Source organism: Pan troglodytes, chromosome 23, assembly GCF_028858775.2.
Source record: "Pan troglodytes isolate AG18354 chromosome 23, NHGRI_mPanTro3-v2.0_pri, whole genome shotgun sequence".
Classification (NCBI taxonomy): Eukaryota; Metazoa; Chordata; class Mammalia; order Primates; family Hominidae; genus Pan; species Pan troglodytes.
The window spans coordinates 25,767,446-25,783,822 of record NC_086016.1 but is presented as its reverse complement, the minus strand read 5'-3'; the positions used below and the strand labels follow the sequence as shown (position 1 = coordinate 25,783,822).

Below are 16,377 nucleotides of genomic sequence, written 5' to 3'. Positions count from 1 at the left end.
TCAGAGTTGTACCAGGTAGTTTGGACTCCCCAGACTCCAAACCTCAGGTGAGTGAAGGGAAGCCACATGGTTAGGAAAGACATGAGGAAGACATGGACACCCTTCTCTTGGTTAGAGATGAAATGTCATTTGCAGGTCTCCTGACAGAACAGAACACAAGGGAGAGCAGCAGGTTCAGGTGCTGGGCCAGCTCTCCCCTGCCCAGCTCAGGGCAATGACTGTCAGCCTAGTGCCCACCAGCTGCCTCTCGGGGGAGGAACTGTCCACAGGAGCTGGGACCAGGGCCAGCCTCCCCTGACATTGGGTGGAACTCCTCAAGAGTGACCATTGACAAAGATTCTCCTCAGAGTTTTCTAAGCTCTTTTTTTCTTTTTCTTTTTCTTTTAAAGATAGTGTCTCCCTCTGTTGTCCAGGCTAGAGTGCAGTGGCATGATCATAGCTCACTGTAGCCTCGAACTCCTGGGCTCGAGCCATCCTCCAACTTCAGCCTCACAGGTCCCTACAACTACAGGCCCATGCCATTGTGCCCTGTTGAATTTTTTTTACTTTTTTGTAGATACTGGGTCTCATTGTGTTGCTTAGGCTGGTCTCAAACTCCGGGGCTCAAGCAATCCTCCCACCTCGGCCTCTCAAAGTGTTCGGATTAGAAGCATGGACCACTGCACCCGGCCTTCTGAGCTCTTTTTCAACTAGGTCTCAACTTTTGGACTTCTGTGTTCATCTCTGCCTTGTTCAATTTTAGCAAGTATCCTGCTAAGTTGGTTTAGCTAGAATCCTCATCCTCCACATCTGATCACTCTCAAAATCTAATCGGCCTCCTTATCCTCTGCCATCCTCCATGATGTCTAGTTACCCTGGCCTGCCCTCAACAAGAATCCTGTTAGGACAATTTAACCAGAATCCCCCACAAATGCCTGATGATCCTCTTAGTCATTGTGCACCCGCTGACCCCACTCTGCTCCTTGGCTATCAGTTCTCACTTGCCCATTGCTGTATTTGAAATTGAGTCCAATCTTTCTGCCTCAGGGCAGGACCCCATTGCCACGGTCCCTACAACTAGTGCTTGCCACCTCTTGAATAAAGTCTTCATTACTGTGCTTTGACAAGTGTCATTGAATAGTTTTTTGTTTTTGTTTTTGTTTGAGATGGAGTTTTGCTCTTGTTGCCCAGGCTGGAGTGCAATGATGCAATCTTGGCTCACTGCAACCTCTGCTTCCCAGGTTCAAGCAATTCTCCTGCCTCAGCCTCCCAAGTAGCTGCGATTATAGGCATGCGCCACCATGCTTGGCTAATTTTGTATTTTTAGTAGACACGGGGTTTCTCCATGTTGGTCACGCTGGTCTTGAACTCCCGACCTCAGTGGATCCATCTGCCTCAGACTCCCAAAGTGCTGGGATTACAGGCGTGAGCCACTGTGCCCAGTTTTGTTTTTTGTTTTTTTGTTTTCTTTTTTTTGAGAGGGAGTCTCCCTGTCGCCCAGGCTGGAGCACAGTGGCGAGATCTCAGCTCACTGCAACCTCCGCTTCCTGGGTTCAAGCAATTTTCCTGCCTCAGCCTCTGGAGGAGCTGGGATCACAGGCACACGCCACCATGCCCAGCTAATATTTCTATTTTTAGTGGAGACAGGGTTTAATCATGTTGGCCAGGCTGGTCTCAAACTCCTAACCTCAAATGATCCGCCTGCCTCAGCCTCTCAAAGTGCTGGGATTACAGGCATGAGCCACCACGCCCAGCCTGAATAACTTTTTCTTTAACAATTAGAACTTAACACCATTCAGCAGGGTAGGGGAAGCCTCTGAGCCTAGGAAAGTCTCCTTCATAGAGGCTGGTGATGGCTGTGGGAGGTAAGGTCTGAGAGTGCCCTGCCCGGCCTGGGATGGACCCCTCTCTAGTCTGAGTGTGCACTGAAGTGGGTGCTCAAATGCTTGATGAATTAATGAATAAATAAACCAATGCATCACCCCTGTAATCCCAGCACTTTGGGAGTCCAAGGCAGGCGGATCACCTGAGGTCAGGAGTTTGAGACCTGCCTGGCTAACATGGTGAAACCCCATTTCTACTACAAATACAAAAAATTAGCCAGGCGTGGTGGTGGGCGCCTGTAATCCCAGCTACTCGGGAGGCTGAGGCAGGAGAATCGCTTGAACCCAGGAGGTGGAGGTTGCAGTGAGCCGAGATCACGCCATCGCACTCCAGCTTGGGCAAGAAGAGCAAAACTCTGTCTCAGAAAATAAATAAATAAAAAATAAACCAATGCAGCCAGCTCAGATCTCCCTTTCTAAACTCTCATCCTTTCTTTAAGAGGCTGGGCTGCTATCATTCTTTCTATCCCCACCTCTATCTTCTGCTAGCAAATATTACTTTGGAGGAAGTTCTCTCGATGGTCAATTACAGCTCTTGGTTCCCCATAAAGGTGATCACCTGGCCCAGATCTGGCCAATCTGAGCATCCCAGCCTCCTGACCACATTACTGGTCTGGGAGTGGACATGTAATCCAAACCAGCCCCTTAGGCTCTTTCCTGCCTTTCTACATGAGCTAACCTGGAAGACTTTTGTTGGTGGGGTGAGTTCTCAGCTGGCAGGAAGTGAATCTGGTGACAGCAGCTCCCCAACTGGGTATGAAAACAAGGCCAAGCTGGGCACGGTGGCTCATGCCTGTAATCCTAGAACTTCAAGAGGCCGAGGTGGGCGGACCACTTCAGCTCAGGAGTTTGAGACCAGCCTGGGCAACATGATGAGACCCCATCTCTACTAAAAAATACAAATAAAATAGCTGGGCTTTGTTGTACATGCCTGTGGTCCCAATTACTTGGGAGGCTGAGGTAGGAGGATCGCTTGAGCGCCTGAGCTCGGGACGGGGCGGAGGTTGCAGTGAGCCGAAATTGCACCACTGCACTCCAGCCTGGGTGACAGAGCAAGACTCTGTCCCCCCCCCCAAAAAAAAAAAAAAAACCCCAGAGAGAGAGGAAAAACAGGGGCAGGACAGCCACAGTTCTGTCCTGGGGCCTGGTTCCTGCAGCTCTCCCCCAGTGCTGTGTGAAGCCCCACATCCCATCATTCCCAGTTACATGATTAGGTACTTGCCCTTCTTACTTAAGCAAGTTAGAGGTGGGCTTCTATCACTGGGGCTGAAAGACCTATCCTTTCCACAGACACTCACAGAACATTGGCTCGGGCCAGGCTACCATCAAGGGCCAGAGATTCAAAGATGACTCAGATGCTGCGAGCAAATCAGCAGGAGAGAGGAGATGGACACAAAACAGCCCTCACACAGCCTAAGAGAGGACAGCCTGCACCAAGGGCTGGAGAGGGAAAAAGGTTTCAAGAAGGTGGTGGTATCTGGGGTGGGCTTCTACAGGTGGAAGAGAGAGGGCCCCTCCGTGGAAGGAGGCTTAGAGGAAGGGCTGTGTCATAGGTATTTGAGGAACTATACTTAACTTGCTTTGGTATCAGGGTTGGGGGAGCGAAGGTGTGAGACAGTGAAACCGAGGGGTTCATTTGGTCAGGTCTGCCTGCCCTGCTTGCTTTTTAAAATTTCTTCTTCCTTTTTCCATGAAGCTGAGGCCATGATAGCTCAAGGCCTCACCGCTGAACACGGAAACTTAATCTTCACTGGCTACTTTATAAATAACATTGATGAGACCGGGCACGGTGGCTCATGCCTATAATCCCAGTACTTTGGGAGTCTGAGGCAGGCGGATCACCTGAGGTTGGGAGTTTGAGACCAGCCTGACCAACAGGGAGAAACCCCGTCTCTACTAAAAATACAAAATTAGCTGGGCATGGTGGCGCATGCCTGCAATCCCAGCTACTCGGGAGGCTGAGGCAGGAGAATCGCTTGAACCTGGGAGGCGGAGGTTGCGGTGAGCCGAGATCGTGCCATTGCACTCCAGCCTGGGCAACAAGAGCGAAACTCCATCTCAAAAAAAAAAAAAAAAAAAAAATTCTGAGCAGGGGAGTGACTTGAAGAGATCAAGGTGGGGAGAGGCTGAAGGCAAGGAGGCCAGTGAGGAGGCTGGGCCAGAACTGGGAATGTGGTAGAAACATGGGGAGAAGTGGCTGGATTCCAGAGGTAGTTAGGAAGGACTTAGTGTCCAAGAGATGAAGAGAAGAGTCAAGGCTGACCCCCCATCACTAGGTGGAAGATGGAGTCATCTGCTGAGATTAGGGACTCAGGAGGACTCAGGTTTGGGGAAGATGTATGCTCAGTTTGAACCTGCAGGAACCTGTGGGCCAACCCAATGGAGACAAACTTGTGGCAGAAAGTGCCACCTAGTGGATGCCTGGCTGAAGCCCCTCAGTGGGCAGCTGTTAGCCAGTACCCACTCAGACAGGGACAGTCTCCACCCAGAGAGGATACATACCGAGGTCGGGGCATTGATGATAGAGAGGTTATAGCCAAACTGAAAAGTCCCACCAATGCCGGCAGCGCAGATGGTCAGGAGCAGGATCCTGCCCTGAATCTGAGGAGAGAGGAGAGAACACAGAGTGACCAACAACAGCCTCCACCCCCTCCCTGGACCAGAGCTGCCAATCACAGCATTGCAATTTATTTGAATCAGGCAGTGATGTCTCCACTTTGCAGATGAGGAAAGCGAGGCACAGAGAGGAGTTACCCGGGTCACATGGCTGGCAGGTAGCAGAGGAACCCAAGCCTCCTGTTCTGAGTCCAGGACCCCACTTTACCCTCACCCCACCCATAGCCCCAACATTTCCCTGAGCTGGAGAGCGGTTCCCATCCCTCCTTGTTGGGCTGCCCCTGAGCACGTCTGCTGTGTTTGGGGAAGACAGTCCCCTGAGCTGGGGCCCCAGTAGAGTAAGGCTCTGCCTCCAGCAGGACAGGAGCCTCTGACTTGCCCCAGGAAAACCTTCTCCAACAGAGTGGCCAGGCTCCAGGAATCTGGGCTGAGCCACCTCTCTTACCTCCCACCAGCATGTTCTGCAATGAGGCTAAGAGAAGATGCCACATGGACCTGCAGGTGCAAGGACTTGGGGATATATGAGTAGCAGAGAGGCAGCATAAATGGCCCAGGTGCCTGGTCCCTATCCCAGCTCTCCCCTTCCTTCCTCATCCTAAGTGACTTCCTTACCTGGACCTGCAGATAATGAAGCCTACTTCTAGGCTGGGTACCCATGAGTCATGCACACTTGGTACACAAAAGGACAGTGAAACACCCTTAGAGATGGAGGGAGAATTCCCCAAGGCGTCCCTGATGCCTCATCCTTTGTAGTTGGGATTTTCTTTTTTTTTTTTTTTTTTTTTGAGACTGAGTCTTGGCCTGGCGCAGTGGCTCACACATGTAATCCCAGCACTTTGGGAGGCCTAGGCGGGTGGATCACAATGTCAGAAGTTTAAGACCAGCCTGGCCAAGATGGTGAAACCCCATCTCTACTAAAAATACAAAAATTGGCCGGGCACGGTGGCTCATGCCTGTAATCCCAGCACTTTGGGAGGCCGAGGCGGGCGGATCACGAGGTCAGGAGACTGAGACCATCCTGGCTAACACGGTGAAATCCCGTCTCTACTAAAAATACAAAAAATTAGCCAGGCGTGGTGGCGGGCGCCTGTAGACCCAGCTACTGGGGAGGCTGAGGCAGGAGAATGGTGTGAACCCGGGAGGCGGAGCTTGCAGTGAGCCGAGATAGCGCCACTGCACTCCAGCCTGGGCGACAGAGCGAGACTCGGTCTCAAAAAAAGAAAAATTAGCTGGGCGTATTGGCAGGCGTCTGTAATCCCAGCTACTCGGGAGGCTGAGGCAGAGAACTGCTTGAACCCGGGAGGTGGAGGTTGAGTGAGACTCCGTCTCAAAAAAAAAAAGAGAGACGGAGTTTTGCTCTGCCGCCCAGGCTGGAGTGCAATGGCGCAATCTTGGCTCACTGCAATCTCCACCTCCCAGTTCAAGCGATTCTCCTGCCTCAGCCTCCCGAGTAGCTGGGATTGCAGGCATGCACCACCACACCCAGCTAATTTTTGTATTTTTAGTAGAGACTCCTGACCTCAAGTGATCTGCCCACCTCAGCCTCCAAATTGCTGAGATTACAGACGTGAGCCACCGCACCCGACCTGTAGTTGAGGTCGTCTTAGGGATTCACAGAAGTATTTATCTTTCTCCTTTGGTGATTTTCTGTTTTGTTTTTTGAGACAGTGTCTCATTTTGTCACCCAGGCTGGAGTGCAGTGTCGCAATCTTGATTCACTGCAGCCTCAACCTCCTGGGCTCAAGCGATCCTCCCACCTCAGCCCCCCAAGTAGCTGGGACTACAGGCACACACCATCATGCTGGGCTAATTTTTTCGTAGAGATGGGATTTCACCATATTGCCCAGGTTGGTTTCAAACTCCTGAGCTCGAGCGATACACTCGCCTTGGCCTCCCAAAGTGGTAGGATTACAGGCGTGAGCCACCATACCCAGCCCACTCTTTTGTGATTTTTAATTACAAAATGACACGTTTGTTAAGATTTTTGAAAATTCAGTATATACTGAAAGTTCTCCACTCCTCCAAAGGCACAACAATGAACTCCTTCCCTCAGGTATTTTCCTAGGTATTTGCAAAGTAGTTGACTTTACAAAAATTGAATCGTTGATATCTTCCCCCCAAAAATACTGCCTTTCTTGTTCTGGCAAATTGTTCTGTAGAATTAAATGTATTATTTTTGAAAACTTTGATACAATTTTCATGACAGAAGGATGTTTGGCTAAGGTTTTCTGAAGTTTCCAGAACCTACGGACTATTTATTCATTCATTAGTCAAATACTGAGTGTTGGTCGGATGTCGTGGCCCACAGCTGCAATCCCTGCACTTTGGGAGGCCGAGGTGGGCAGACCACTTGAGGTCAGGAGTTCGAGACCAGCCTGGCCAACATGATAAAACCCTGTCTCTACTAAAAATACAAAAATTAGCCGGGCTTGGTGGTGGGCACCTGTAATCCCAGCTACTCAGAAGGCTGAGGCAGAATTGCTTAAATCCGGGAGGGAGGCGGAGGTTGCAGTAAGCCCAGATCGCGCCACTGCCCTCCTGCCTGGGCAACAGAGTGAGACTCCATCTCAAAAAAAAAAAAAAAAAAAAAAAATACTGAATGTTTATCTCAGCCAGGAAGTGTGCTGGGGAGCAAGATACAGCTGGGAAAGAGACAGCTGTGCTTTCACCATTCAGTGAGATACTGCACTGGAGGGTGGGGGAGCAGAGGAAGTGGCTCTGGAGGGCAGAATCCTGCTGAAGGCCTTGCCATAGGTCTGGAGACAGGTTGGTGACAGGGGCCCTGGCTGCCCATAGTTCCAATAAGGCCTAAGTAACTTTCTCTAAGGCTGGAAGCCTTAGGAAGAAGCCAGGTGAGAAACCTGGCATCTGGTCCCATTGAGGCCAAATTACAGCTCCACGGGGCCGCATGGAAATGAGAGCTCCCTTAAGACAGCAGATGTGAAGGAAGCAGCGAACACAGTGCTTGATGGCAGCTGAGCTCATGTAGCAGGAGATATTGACAGGTCTCTAAGACTACAGGAAATTGTTGAATTCAATGAGATCATGCATGGAGACTGCCTATACCGTGCCTGGTCATGGTAAGCATTCAGACATTAGCTACGATAGGGACCATTAATTCAGCAAACAAAGATTTATTGCCTCCCTATTATGGTCAATAATCCTACTGTTCTAGGTGTTGGGATACAGCAGTGAACGACAGACAAAATCCATGAGCTGTCAGAGCTTTCCTTCCAGCAGAGAAAGACAAGCAATCGCAAAATGAACAAGTAAAATATATAGTACATCAGCTGCTGCTACAGAGACTTAAAGCAGTGAAGGGGCGTAGGAAGTGTTTGGACCAGGTGGTGCTATTTTATTTTATTTTGTTTTTTTTTTTAGAGACAAGGTCTCGCTACGTCGCCCACGCTGGAGTGCAGTGGTGAGATCCTATTAGATCCCTGCAGCTTCGAACTCCTGGGCGATCCTCCCACCTTAGTTGGTGCTATTTTAAATAAGGCTGTCAAGGAATACAAGTGCAAATCAAGACAAAGGAGGTGAGGGAATGTGCCATGCAAATACCTAAAGAAATCAGTCCAGATTGGGAAGGAACCCATAGAAGCGGTGGGCAGTGCAGTGCGGGCGCTCTCCTCTGGCTGCGCCCTTTCCCTCTGTGAGGCAGGACGTCAGGTCAGAGCTGAGGGAGCATGAGGAGGAAAGAGGCGGGGGTGGGAAACAGTCTCGGGAGGGGGCGAGCAGTCAGGATTGCAGCGCTCGGAGGGCTTACTGCCTCTGAGGTCAGGGCTGATCGGCAGAGGATTTAGCATCTCTGGGGGCTGGGATGCCAGGGTCCAGCAACCTTGCTCTGGCCCACAGGCCGACCCTGGGCGTAAACACCTGCCTATGCACATCTGAGCCTAGCACCTAACGCCACTGTACATACAAGCACGATATTTTTGAACATTTGACGACTTAGTTAAGCCTCCCAGGTGGCTGCACCTGCGCAGTTCACTCAAATCCGCAATCCCTCATCTGAAACGCCTGGTCTGGGCAAGGATGAGAATTCATACCATTCTAGATCGCAGGAGGGCATGGAGCATTCGAAAGAGGGGCCTGAGCGGAGGTCTTGCTGTCCCAGGGAGACCCCGGCTGCCATTAGCAAGCGGTGAGCCGGCAGACTGTGCGCGGAGGGAAGGGCAGCGCGCAGCGCCCAGTTGTGAAAGAGGAGCTAGCGCACGCGCAGTGAGCGTTTGAGAGGAGCAAACCCGTCTAGACGAAGCTGTAGCGCAAGCGCAGTGGGTACTGAGAGCGGCCGCACCAGCTGAGGGTTCGCGCAACGCTAAACGATGGCCGGGACTACGGCCTGAGACTCACGCTCAGGCGCAGTGAAGCGCAGAGCCGCTAGAGTGTCGCGGAGGGCGCCTGAGGCGCATGCGCGGACTCACAGCGGTTTTAAGAAGGGCTGGGGGTGCTGGGGAGTTCGCCCCAGCGTGTTGTGGGGGAGTTCGCCCCAGCGTGTTGGGGGGGAGTCGCCGCCGCGGGGGGGGGGGTTTGGGGTCACCGCCGCGGGGTTTGTCGCCGCCGCTGGGAGCTCACCTGCGTCCGAGGCCGTAAGGACGGCTCCAGTTCATCTTCCATCCGCCTCTGCCGCAGCACTGAGGCTGAAAAGCCGCTCACTCCTTACTCGGCTAAGCCCCAAGCTCATCTCTGCAGGCCGGAAGGGAGCTCTGGTCCAAGGTCATCTCGGCCAAGCCCCTGCATTCGCCCTCGCAAATGCCAGCAAGCGACTGGTCGCCGCGCTCCCAAGTCCTCCCCCGAAATTCCGGCTCTGGCCCCTCGTCCCCCTCCTTTGCTACAGTCTCTGGACTAAATGTCTGCGGGTCTCTGTCTCTCGCTGGTCTGACCTCAGCCGCAACCCTGCGCGATTCCCTGCGCCGGTCGCCACTGCCGGCCGCCAGAACCTCGGAGGCCATTGCCCCTGGGCGTTCTCCGGAGGGCCAAGCCCTTGGTTGTGCACAGATGCACGCCCCACCTACACCCCCCCCCCCCCAACACACACACACACACTTTGGTTCAGGTATCTCTGACCTTTCCCCAGAGGACGGGAAAATTAGGAAAGACCGAAAGATAGACCCACCAGTCTTCGGAGCGCTCTCATCTGTGCGTCCTGGGCAGAGCGAGAGACTTGGCCGAATGCGGGTAGGAGAACCGGTCTCGGGTTGCCGCCAGGGGATCCATTGCGTGAGAGGCAGGTCCGACCTATGCTGGGGGCACTTGGAGTTGAGGAACCACAGAGTCCACTGGACCGGATTAATCTTTTATCCCTCAGGGCTTCTCAGGCCCTGCATGGAGGAATCCAGGAGCTGGACAAAGACCAACTGAAACTAGACTTGCCAAAGATGCTATTTGTGGTCACAGAAACATAGAGCTGGACATGACCTTAAGAAGTCACCTGAGCAGACACTGTGATGGGCACTGTAGTAGCTCTATTGCTCAGACTTGGTTTTTGTTTGACTTTTGCTGCTCTGAACTTTAATTCCTAAAAACACTGCATTTTTAAGGAAAAACACAAAATATTCGCAGTTATAATAAATAGGTATTTTATTGCATGCTTTTCGTACATCTATTAAGATGATCATATGGGTATTCTCCTTTAATCTGTTAATGAGATCAGTTACATCAATAAACTTTCTAATGGTAAACCATTCTTGAATTCTTGGGGTAGACGCAACTTGGTCATAATATTATTGTTATTAATACATTGTTAGTTTCAACTGCTGATATTTTATTTTGATAGGTTAATTTTTTTCAAAACAACCATTGCCTTTTCCCCCTTAAGAAATAAGTGGGAAGTGGCTGGGCGCGGTGGCTCACGCCTGTAATCCCAGCACTTTGGGAGGCCGAGGCAGGCGGATCACGAGGTCAGGAGATCGAGACCATCCTGGCTAACACGGTGAAACCCTGTCTCTATTAAAAATACAAAAAATTAGCCGGGCGTGGCGGCACGCTCCTGTAGTCCCAGCTACTCGGGAGGCTGAGGCGAGAGAATGGCGTGAACCCGGGAGGCGGAGCTTGCAGTGAGCCAAGATCGTGCCACTGCACTCCCGTCTGGGCGACAGAGAGAATCCGTCTCAAAAAAAAATAATAATAAATAAGTGGGAAGCGACGGGCTAATAAATGGCGCTAGGACAATTGATGATATGGGGAAAAATGAAACTGGACCTCTGTCTCACTTCATATACAAAAGTCATTCCAGGTACACACAAACCTAATGCAAAAACCTAACTTTAAACATTTTAGGCTGGACGCAGTACCTCCCACCTGTAATCCCAGCACTTTGGGAGACTGAGGCAGGAGGATCACTTGAGCGCATAAGTTCAAGACCAGCCTGGGCAACATGGGCAGACCCCCATCTCTATAAAAAAAAATGTAAAGGCCGGGCGAGGTGGCTAATGCCTGTAATCCGAGCACTTTGGGAGGCCAAGGCAGGTGGATCACCTGAGGTCAGGAGTTCCAGACCAGCCTGGCCAACATGGCGAAACCCCGTCTCTACTAAAAATACAAAAATTAGCTGGGTGTGGTGGCGGGCGCCTGTAATCCCAGCTACTCAGGAGGCTGAGGCAGGAGAGTCACCTGAACCCAGGAGACAGAGGTTGCAGTGAGCCAAGATTGTGCCACTGCACTCCAGCCTAGATGACAGAGTGAAACTCCATCTCAAAGGATAAACCACGCAGATTTCTTATGAGGATTTAACCTTATTAAAATTAAAAATCTGTGTGTTAAAAGACACCATTAATGGGCCAGGCACAGTGGTTTACGCCTGTAATCCAAGTACCTTGGGAGGCCACGGTGGGTGGATTGCTTGAGCCCAGGAGTTTGAGAACAGCCCGGGCAACATGGCAAAACCCCGTCTCTATAAAAATTACAAAAAATTAGCCGGGCATGATGGCTTGAGCCTGTGGTCCCAGCTACCCAGGAGACTGAGGCTCAGGGAGGATTACCTGAGCCAGGGAAGTTGAGGCTGCAGTAATCGGTGATCACAGCACTGCACTCCAACTGGGGCAACAGAGTAAGACCCTGTCTCAAATAAACAAACAAAAGACGCCATGAAAAGGTGAAACCTGGCCAGGTGTGGTGGCTCCAGCCTGCGATCCTAGCACTTTGGGAGGCCGAAGTGGGAGGATCACTTGAGTTCAAGAGTTCGAGACCAGCCCTGACAACATAGTGAGACCACATCTCAATTTTTTAAATAAAAAAATACGCATTTTTAAAAAAGTTGAAACCTAAAGCTACCAAGTAGAAGAAGGTAACTACAACATATGACCAACACAGTATTAGTATTCAGAATGTATATAGAATACCCACATACCAATAAGGAAAAGAAAATGGGCAAACAGGCTTGACACGGTGGCTCATGCCTATAATCTCAGCACTTGGGAGGCCAAGGCGGGGCAGATCGCTTGATCTCAGGAGTTCGAGACCAGCCTGGGAAACATGATAAAACCCCGTCTCTACCAAAAATACAAAAAATTAAACCCCATCTCTACCAAAAAATACAAAAAATTAGCTTGGCATGGTGGTTTGGCCTGTAGTCCCAGCTCCTCAGGAGGCTGAGGCATGAGGATCACTTGAGCCCAGGAGGCAGAGCTTGCAGTGAGCTGAGATCGTGCCACTACACTCCAACCTGGGCGACAGAGTGAGACTCCGTCTCAAAAAAAAAAAAGATATGAACAAGGAATTTACAGAAGAGGAAACTGAAATGACCAAAAAACCTAATTAAAAGATAGCTACATTAGTAATCAGGAAATGCAAATTAAATCCACATCAGCATATTGGTTCCCACTCAACAGACTAACAGCTTAATTCTGGCAATACCAAGTGGTGGTGCTGATCAGCTGGAACACCCACGTACTATTGATGAAAATATCAGTTGGAACTAGGTGTGGTGGCTCATGCCTGTAATCCCACCACTTTAGGAGGCCAAAATAGGAGGATCATTTGAGGCTGAAGTTTCAAACCAGCCTAGGCAATGTGGTGAGACCCTGTCTCTATAATTTATTTTTTTTAATTAGCTGGGCACAGTGGCACACCACACAGCTGTGGTCCCAGTTACTTAGGAGGTTGAGGTGGGAAAAAAAGCTTGAGCCCAGGAGGTCAAGGCTGCAGTGAGCCATGTTCACACCACTGCACTCCAGCCTGAGTGACAGACTAAGACCCTATCTCAAAAAAAGGAAGGAAGGAATGAAGGAAGGAAGGAAGGAAAAATGTAAATCAGTGCAATGACTCTGGAGAGCAATTTGGGCAGATGAAGGAAGTTGAAGTTCACATACCTCTCCCACCCAGCAATTCCACTCCTGGGTTTACCTTGGAGAAACTCTTAATCCCATGCTCAGGAACTGTTCACAAATGCAGCATCTTTTGTACCGTAGGAAAATTGGAAACTATCCAAATGTCAATCATGCAAAAAAAGGAGATATAAGCTGTAGAATACCATAGAATACCATGCATCAGTGAAAATCAGTGGACTAGACTAGAGGAACGGTATCAACATGTGTGAATCACAACGCTGCATGAACAAAGTTGCAGAAAGATGCCTACACTATTATGCCTGTATATTGTTTGGAAATATACAAAACCGTACCTAATGTGTGTAGGAATACATGTCTACATAGTAAAAGCCTGGGGGCGAGCCTGGGGATAAGTCCCAAATTTAGAACTGGGTTTAACCTTGAATCCAAGACCCTGCCAGACTGGATCCTGACCTGGCCACCATTAACAATACCTGGCTGCCCCTTGATTCTCCTTGAAATGCTTCTTGGATGCCCTAAAGCCACCCCCATCTCGTTGGAGACAGATCCCCATGTGTGGGCTCCCCAGACATTAATTATTATCCTTTGGCCAGGAAGCTCTAGGTTTCGCCTCAGCAAACATTGACTGGGAGTTTCACCTTGGGCATGTGAAAGTCATATCTGTATTTGTAGCAGCCTGGTGCTCACATCCGTCCTGTGCAGTGCTAGGTGCAACCACCCATATGTGGATGTCAGCCTCATTTACAAGGGGAGTCCCTGAGGCTCTGTGAGGCCAAGCCGGTGCCTGCACCAGCCCTACAGCCCGGCTGGCAGAGCTGGTCTTCCTCACATTGCCAAGGGAGGAGCGCAGCTCAAACTAAAAACAATCAATACAGGCCGGGCGCGGTGGCTCCTGCCTGTTATCGCAGCACTGCGGAAGGCTGAAGCAGGCGGATCAACTGAGGTCTGCCTGGTGAAACCTCATCTCTACCAAAAATACAAAGATTAGCCGGGTGTGTGGTGGGCGCCTGTAATCTTAGCTACTGGGGAGGCTGAGGCAGGAGGCTTGCTTGAGCCGGGGAGGCAGAGGTTGCAGTGAGCCAAGATCGTGCCACTGAACTCCAGCGTGAGCGACAGAGCGAAACTCCGTCTCAAAAATAAATAAATAAATATTTTAAAATAAATAAATAAAAACAATCAATCCAGCGAAGCCCGCTGGTGATACTGACTCCCACCCGGCCCGTACCCCACCCGGGAGCCCACCGGCTCTTCCAGCGGGGTGCCTCCGTGTCCCTGAACTGTCTTAGAAAATGCCTGTTACCCGGGCCTAGGGAGGCAGGGCCCAGCGTTGGGGACATCCCAGGGATTCCGTCTCCTGGTGGAGACTTTCCCAGCCCTCGGGGAATGAATGGGCTCACCGCGCCCGGGTCCCGCCCCCGTTCAGCTTCTTCCCCGCAGGCTTTTCGGGATTTCCCCGACTCCGCCCAGACCGGCTCCGGCCGCGAGGGGGCGACAGAGCCCGGGCTCTGCGGAACCCGGCGCCAGCGATTGCCGCCGACTCGCGAAGGTTCAGTGGTGGCGGTGAAACAAAGGAGGCCTGCGCCCAGGCGCCGCTGGGTAGGGGGCACTTCATCTGGGGAGGCTCCCCTTTCTGCCTTGCCCTCCCTGCCCCTCAGCTCTTGGGCGCTCCAGTCCTGGCCGTTGTACCGAGTTGCAGCCTCCTGCCCTGCGCCACCCGCCCCGGTGCGATTTCACTTGCCCTGTCCTCACATCCAGCCGCGCGGGGCCGGGTGGGCCAGGACCCTGGGGAGCTGAGAAGCCTGACGCCAGTCCCACCCGGCCTCGGCCCGCCTGCGTGGCTCTCCTCTCTGCTCCATGCGGGGTGGGACAGGTGCCTCCTACCTGGAGCCAAGGCTCAGGCAGCAGCAGGCCCGGTCCATCCCTGGGGATGAGTGAGGGGTGCAGGGCACGGCTGACTGCGGGGACCTAGCGTTCCTGAGCACCTCACTGCTAGTGGGCTGAGCAGCTCTAGGCCAGCCTGTTGGCCTCTCTGAGCCTCGGTTTCCTCATCTGTCAGTGGGCTTGAGAGCGCTGTAGCACGGAGGACTGTAACACGGTTCAAGGCTACCCAGAGGCCATTCCTCCCTGCAGCCTTTCCTATTGCCCCCACGTGGGTGGGCATCTCTGTCCTACACCAGGGGCCTCCTGCGGGGGAGAGGGAGGAGGTCAGGAGGCCTGATGATCACTGAAGCCTCTGCCCCCGGGGTTCAAGCGATTCTCCTGCCTCAGCCTCCCGAGTTGCTGGGATTACAGGCGTGAGCCAACATGCCCCGCTAATTTTTGTATTTTTAGTAGAGACGAGGTTTCACCATGTTGGCCAGGCTAGTCTCGAACTCCTGACCTCAGGTTATCTGCCCACCTTGGCCTCCCAAAGCACTGCGATTACACACGAGAGCCACCGCGCCCAGCCAACACAGGGCCTTTTTTGATCCCGCAGTTGTCCCAGACAGACCCTAACCTCAGACGGGTGCACTGGGGGGCTGCAGCCTAGCTGGACAACCTCACTCAAGGTTGGCGACAGGGTGCAGGGGTGCAGACAGGCAGGTCCTGCAAACTACCCAAAGGCCTGCTTCTTCCTCCTCAGAGCTGGCATCCACTCCGGTTCTGGGTCTCATTTCCAGCGTCATGGCTCAAAGACAAAGAAAGAAAGAAAACAAACCCCAACCCCACAACCAGCTGAGGCGGCCCCTCCTGGCCACCCTTTGATGTTTGAGGACTGAACAATGGGGCTGATTGCGGATGAGAGATTTGAAGCCACCTTAATTAGAAGGAAAGAATGTCCTCGTGTTCGGCTGGCTGTTCTAAAAATACAGCTGTGCCCACATCTGGAGGGAAAGGGTGGGGGCCTGGGAGGTGGGGACGGTGGTTAGGCCAGAGTCTGAAGCACTGATGCCTGCATTCCTTGGGGCAAAGGGGGGCCTCTAAGCAGGGCCTCTTGGAAGGGGGTGGGGAGATACCACAGCAGCCAGTCCGCTGTGGCTGGACCACCTTCTGCAGGTTTGGGATGCGCAAGCAGTGGGACAGGTGTGCCTTCCTGCGTCTGCCCTCACCAAGAAAGCCCTCCCCGAGCCGCAGCCTCGGTTTTCTCTTCTCTCCAACGGGGCAACCAAATTGGTCATTTGTTTGCATTTCAAATACTCACTTTGCGACCTAATCTTGCACTTGTTTTGCATTTTTTTTTTTTTTGAGACAGAGTTTCACTCTTGTTGCCCAGGCTGGAGTGTAATGGCACGATCTCAGCTCACTGCAACCTCCGCCACCTGTGTTCAAGCAATTCTCCCGCCTCAGCCTCCCGAGTAGCTGGGATTACAGGAGCCTGCCACCACACCCCACTAATTTTCGTAATTTTTGTATTTTTAGTACAGATAGGGTTTCGCCGTGTTGGCCAGGCTGGTCTTGAACTACTGACCTCAGGTGATCCGCCCACCTCGGCCTCCCAAAGTGTTGGGATTACAGGCATGAGCCACCGCACCCGGCTGTTTTGCATTCATTTTCTTTTTTTTTTTTTTTTTTTTGAGACGGAGTCTCGCTGTGTCTCCCAGGTTGGAGTGCAGTGGCGTGATCTCGGCTCA

The 16,377-nt window shown here is 51.9% G+C and overlaps 1 protein-coding gene across 15 annotated transcripts in view; it reads right to left on the bottom strand.

The window, feature by feature from the left end:
* SLC2A11 (solute carrier family 2 member 11) overlaps positions 1 to 9,837 on the bottom strand; it is a 29,502-nt gene extending 19,665 nt beyond the window's left edge. For 4 of the 15 annotated variants that reach the window (XM_063808335.1, XM_016939792.4, XM_063808338.1 and 1 more), the window contains exons 1-2: positions 8,528 to 8,695; positions 4,365 to 4,463 (exon numbers count right to left, since the gene is read on the bottom strand). In XM_063808335.1, the coding sequence (XP_063664405.1) occupies positions 4,365 to 4,463; positions 8,528 to 8,557 (129 nt within the window). In that variant the 5' untranslated portion in view covers positions 8,558 to 8,695. Of the gene's footprint in view, positions 1 to 4,364; positions 4,464 to 8,527; positions 8,723 to 9,053; positions 9,457 to 9,594 lie in introns of those variants that run through there. The other 11 variants (XM_063808336.1, XM_016939796.4, XM_063808341.1 and 8 more) reach the window with 6 other exon arrangements.
* Between the last annotated feature and the right edge of the window lie 6,540 nt (positions 9,838 to 16,377).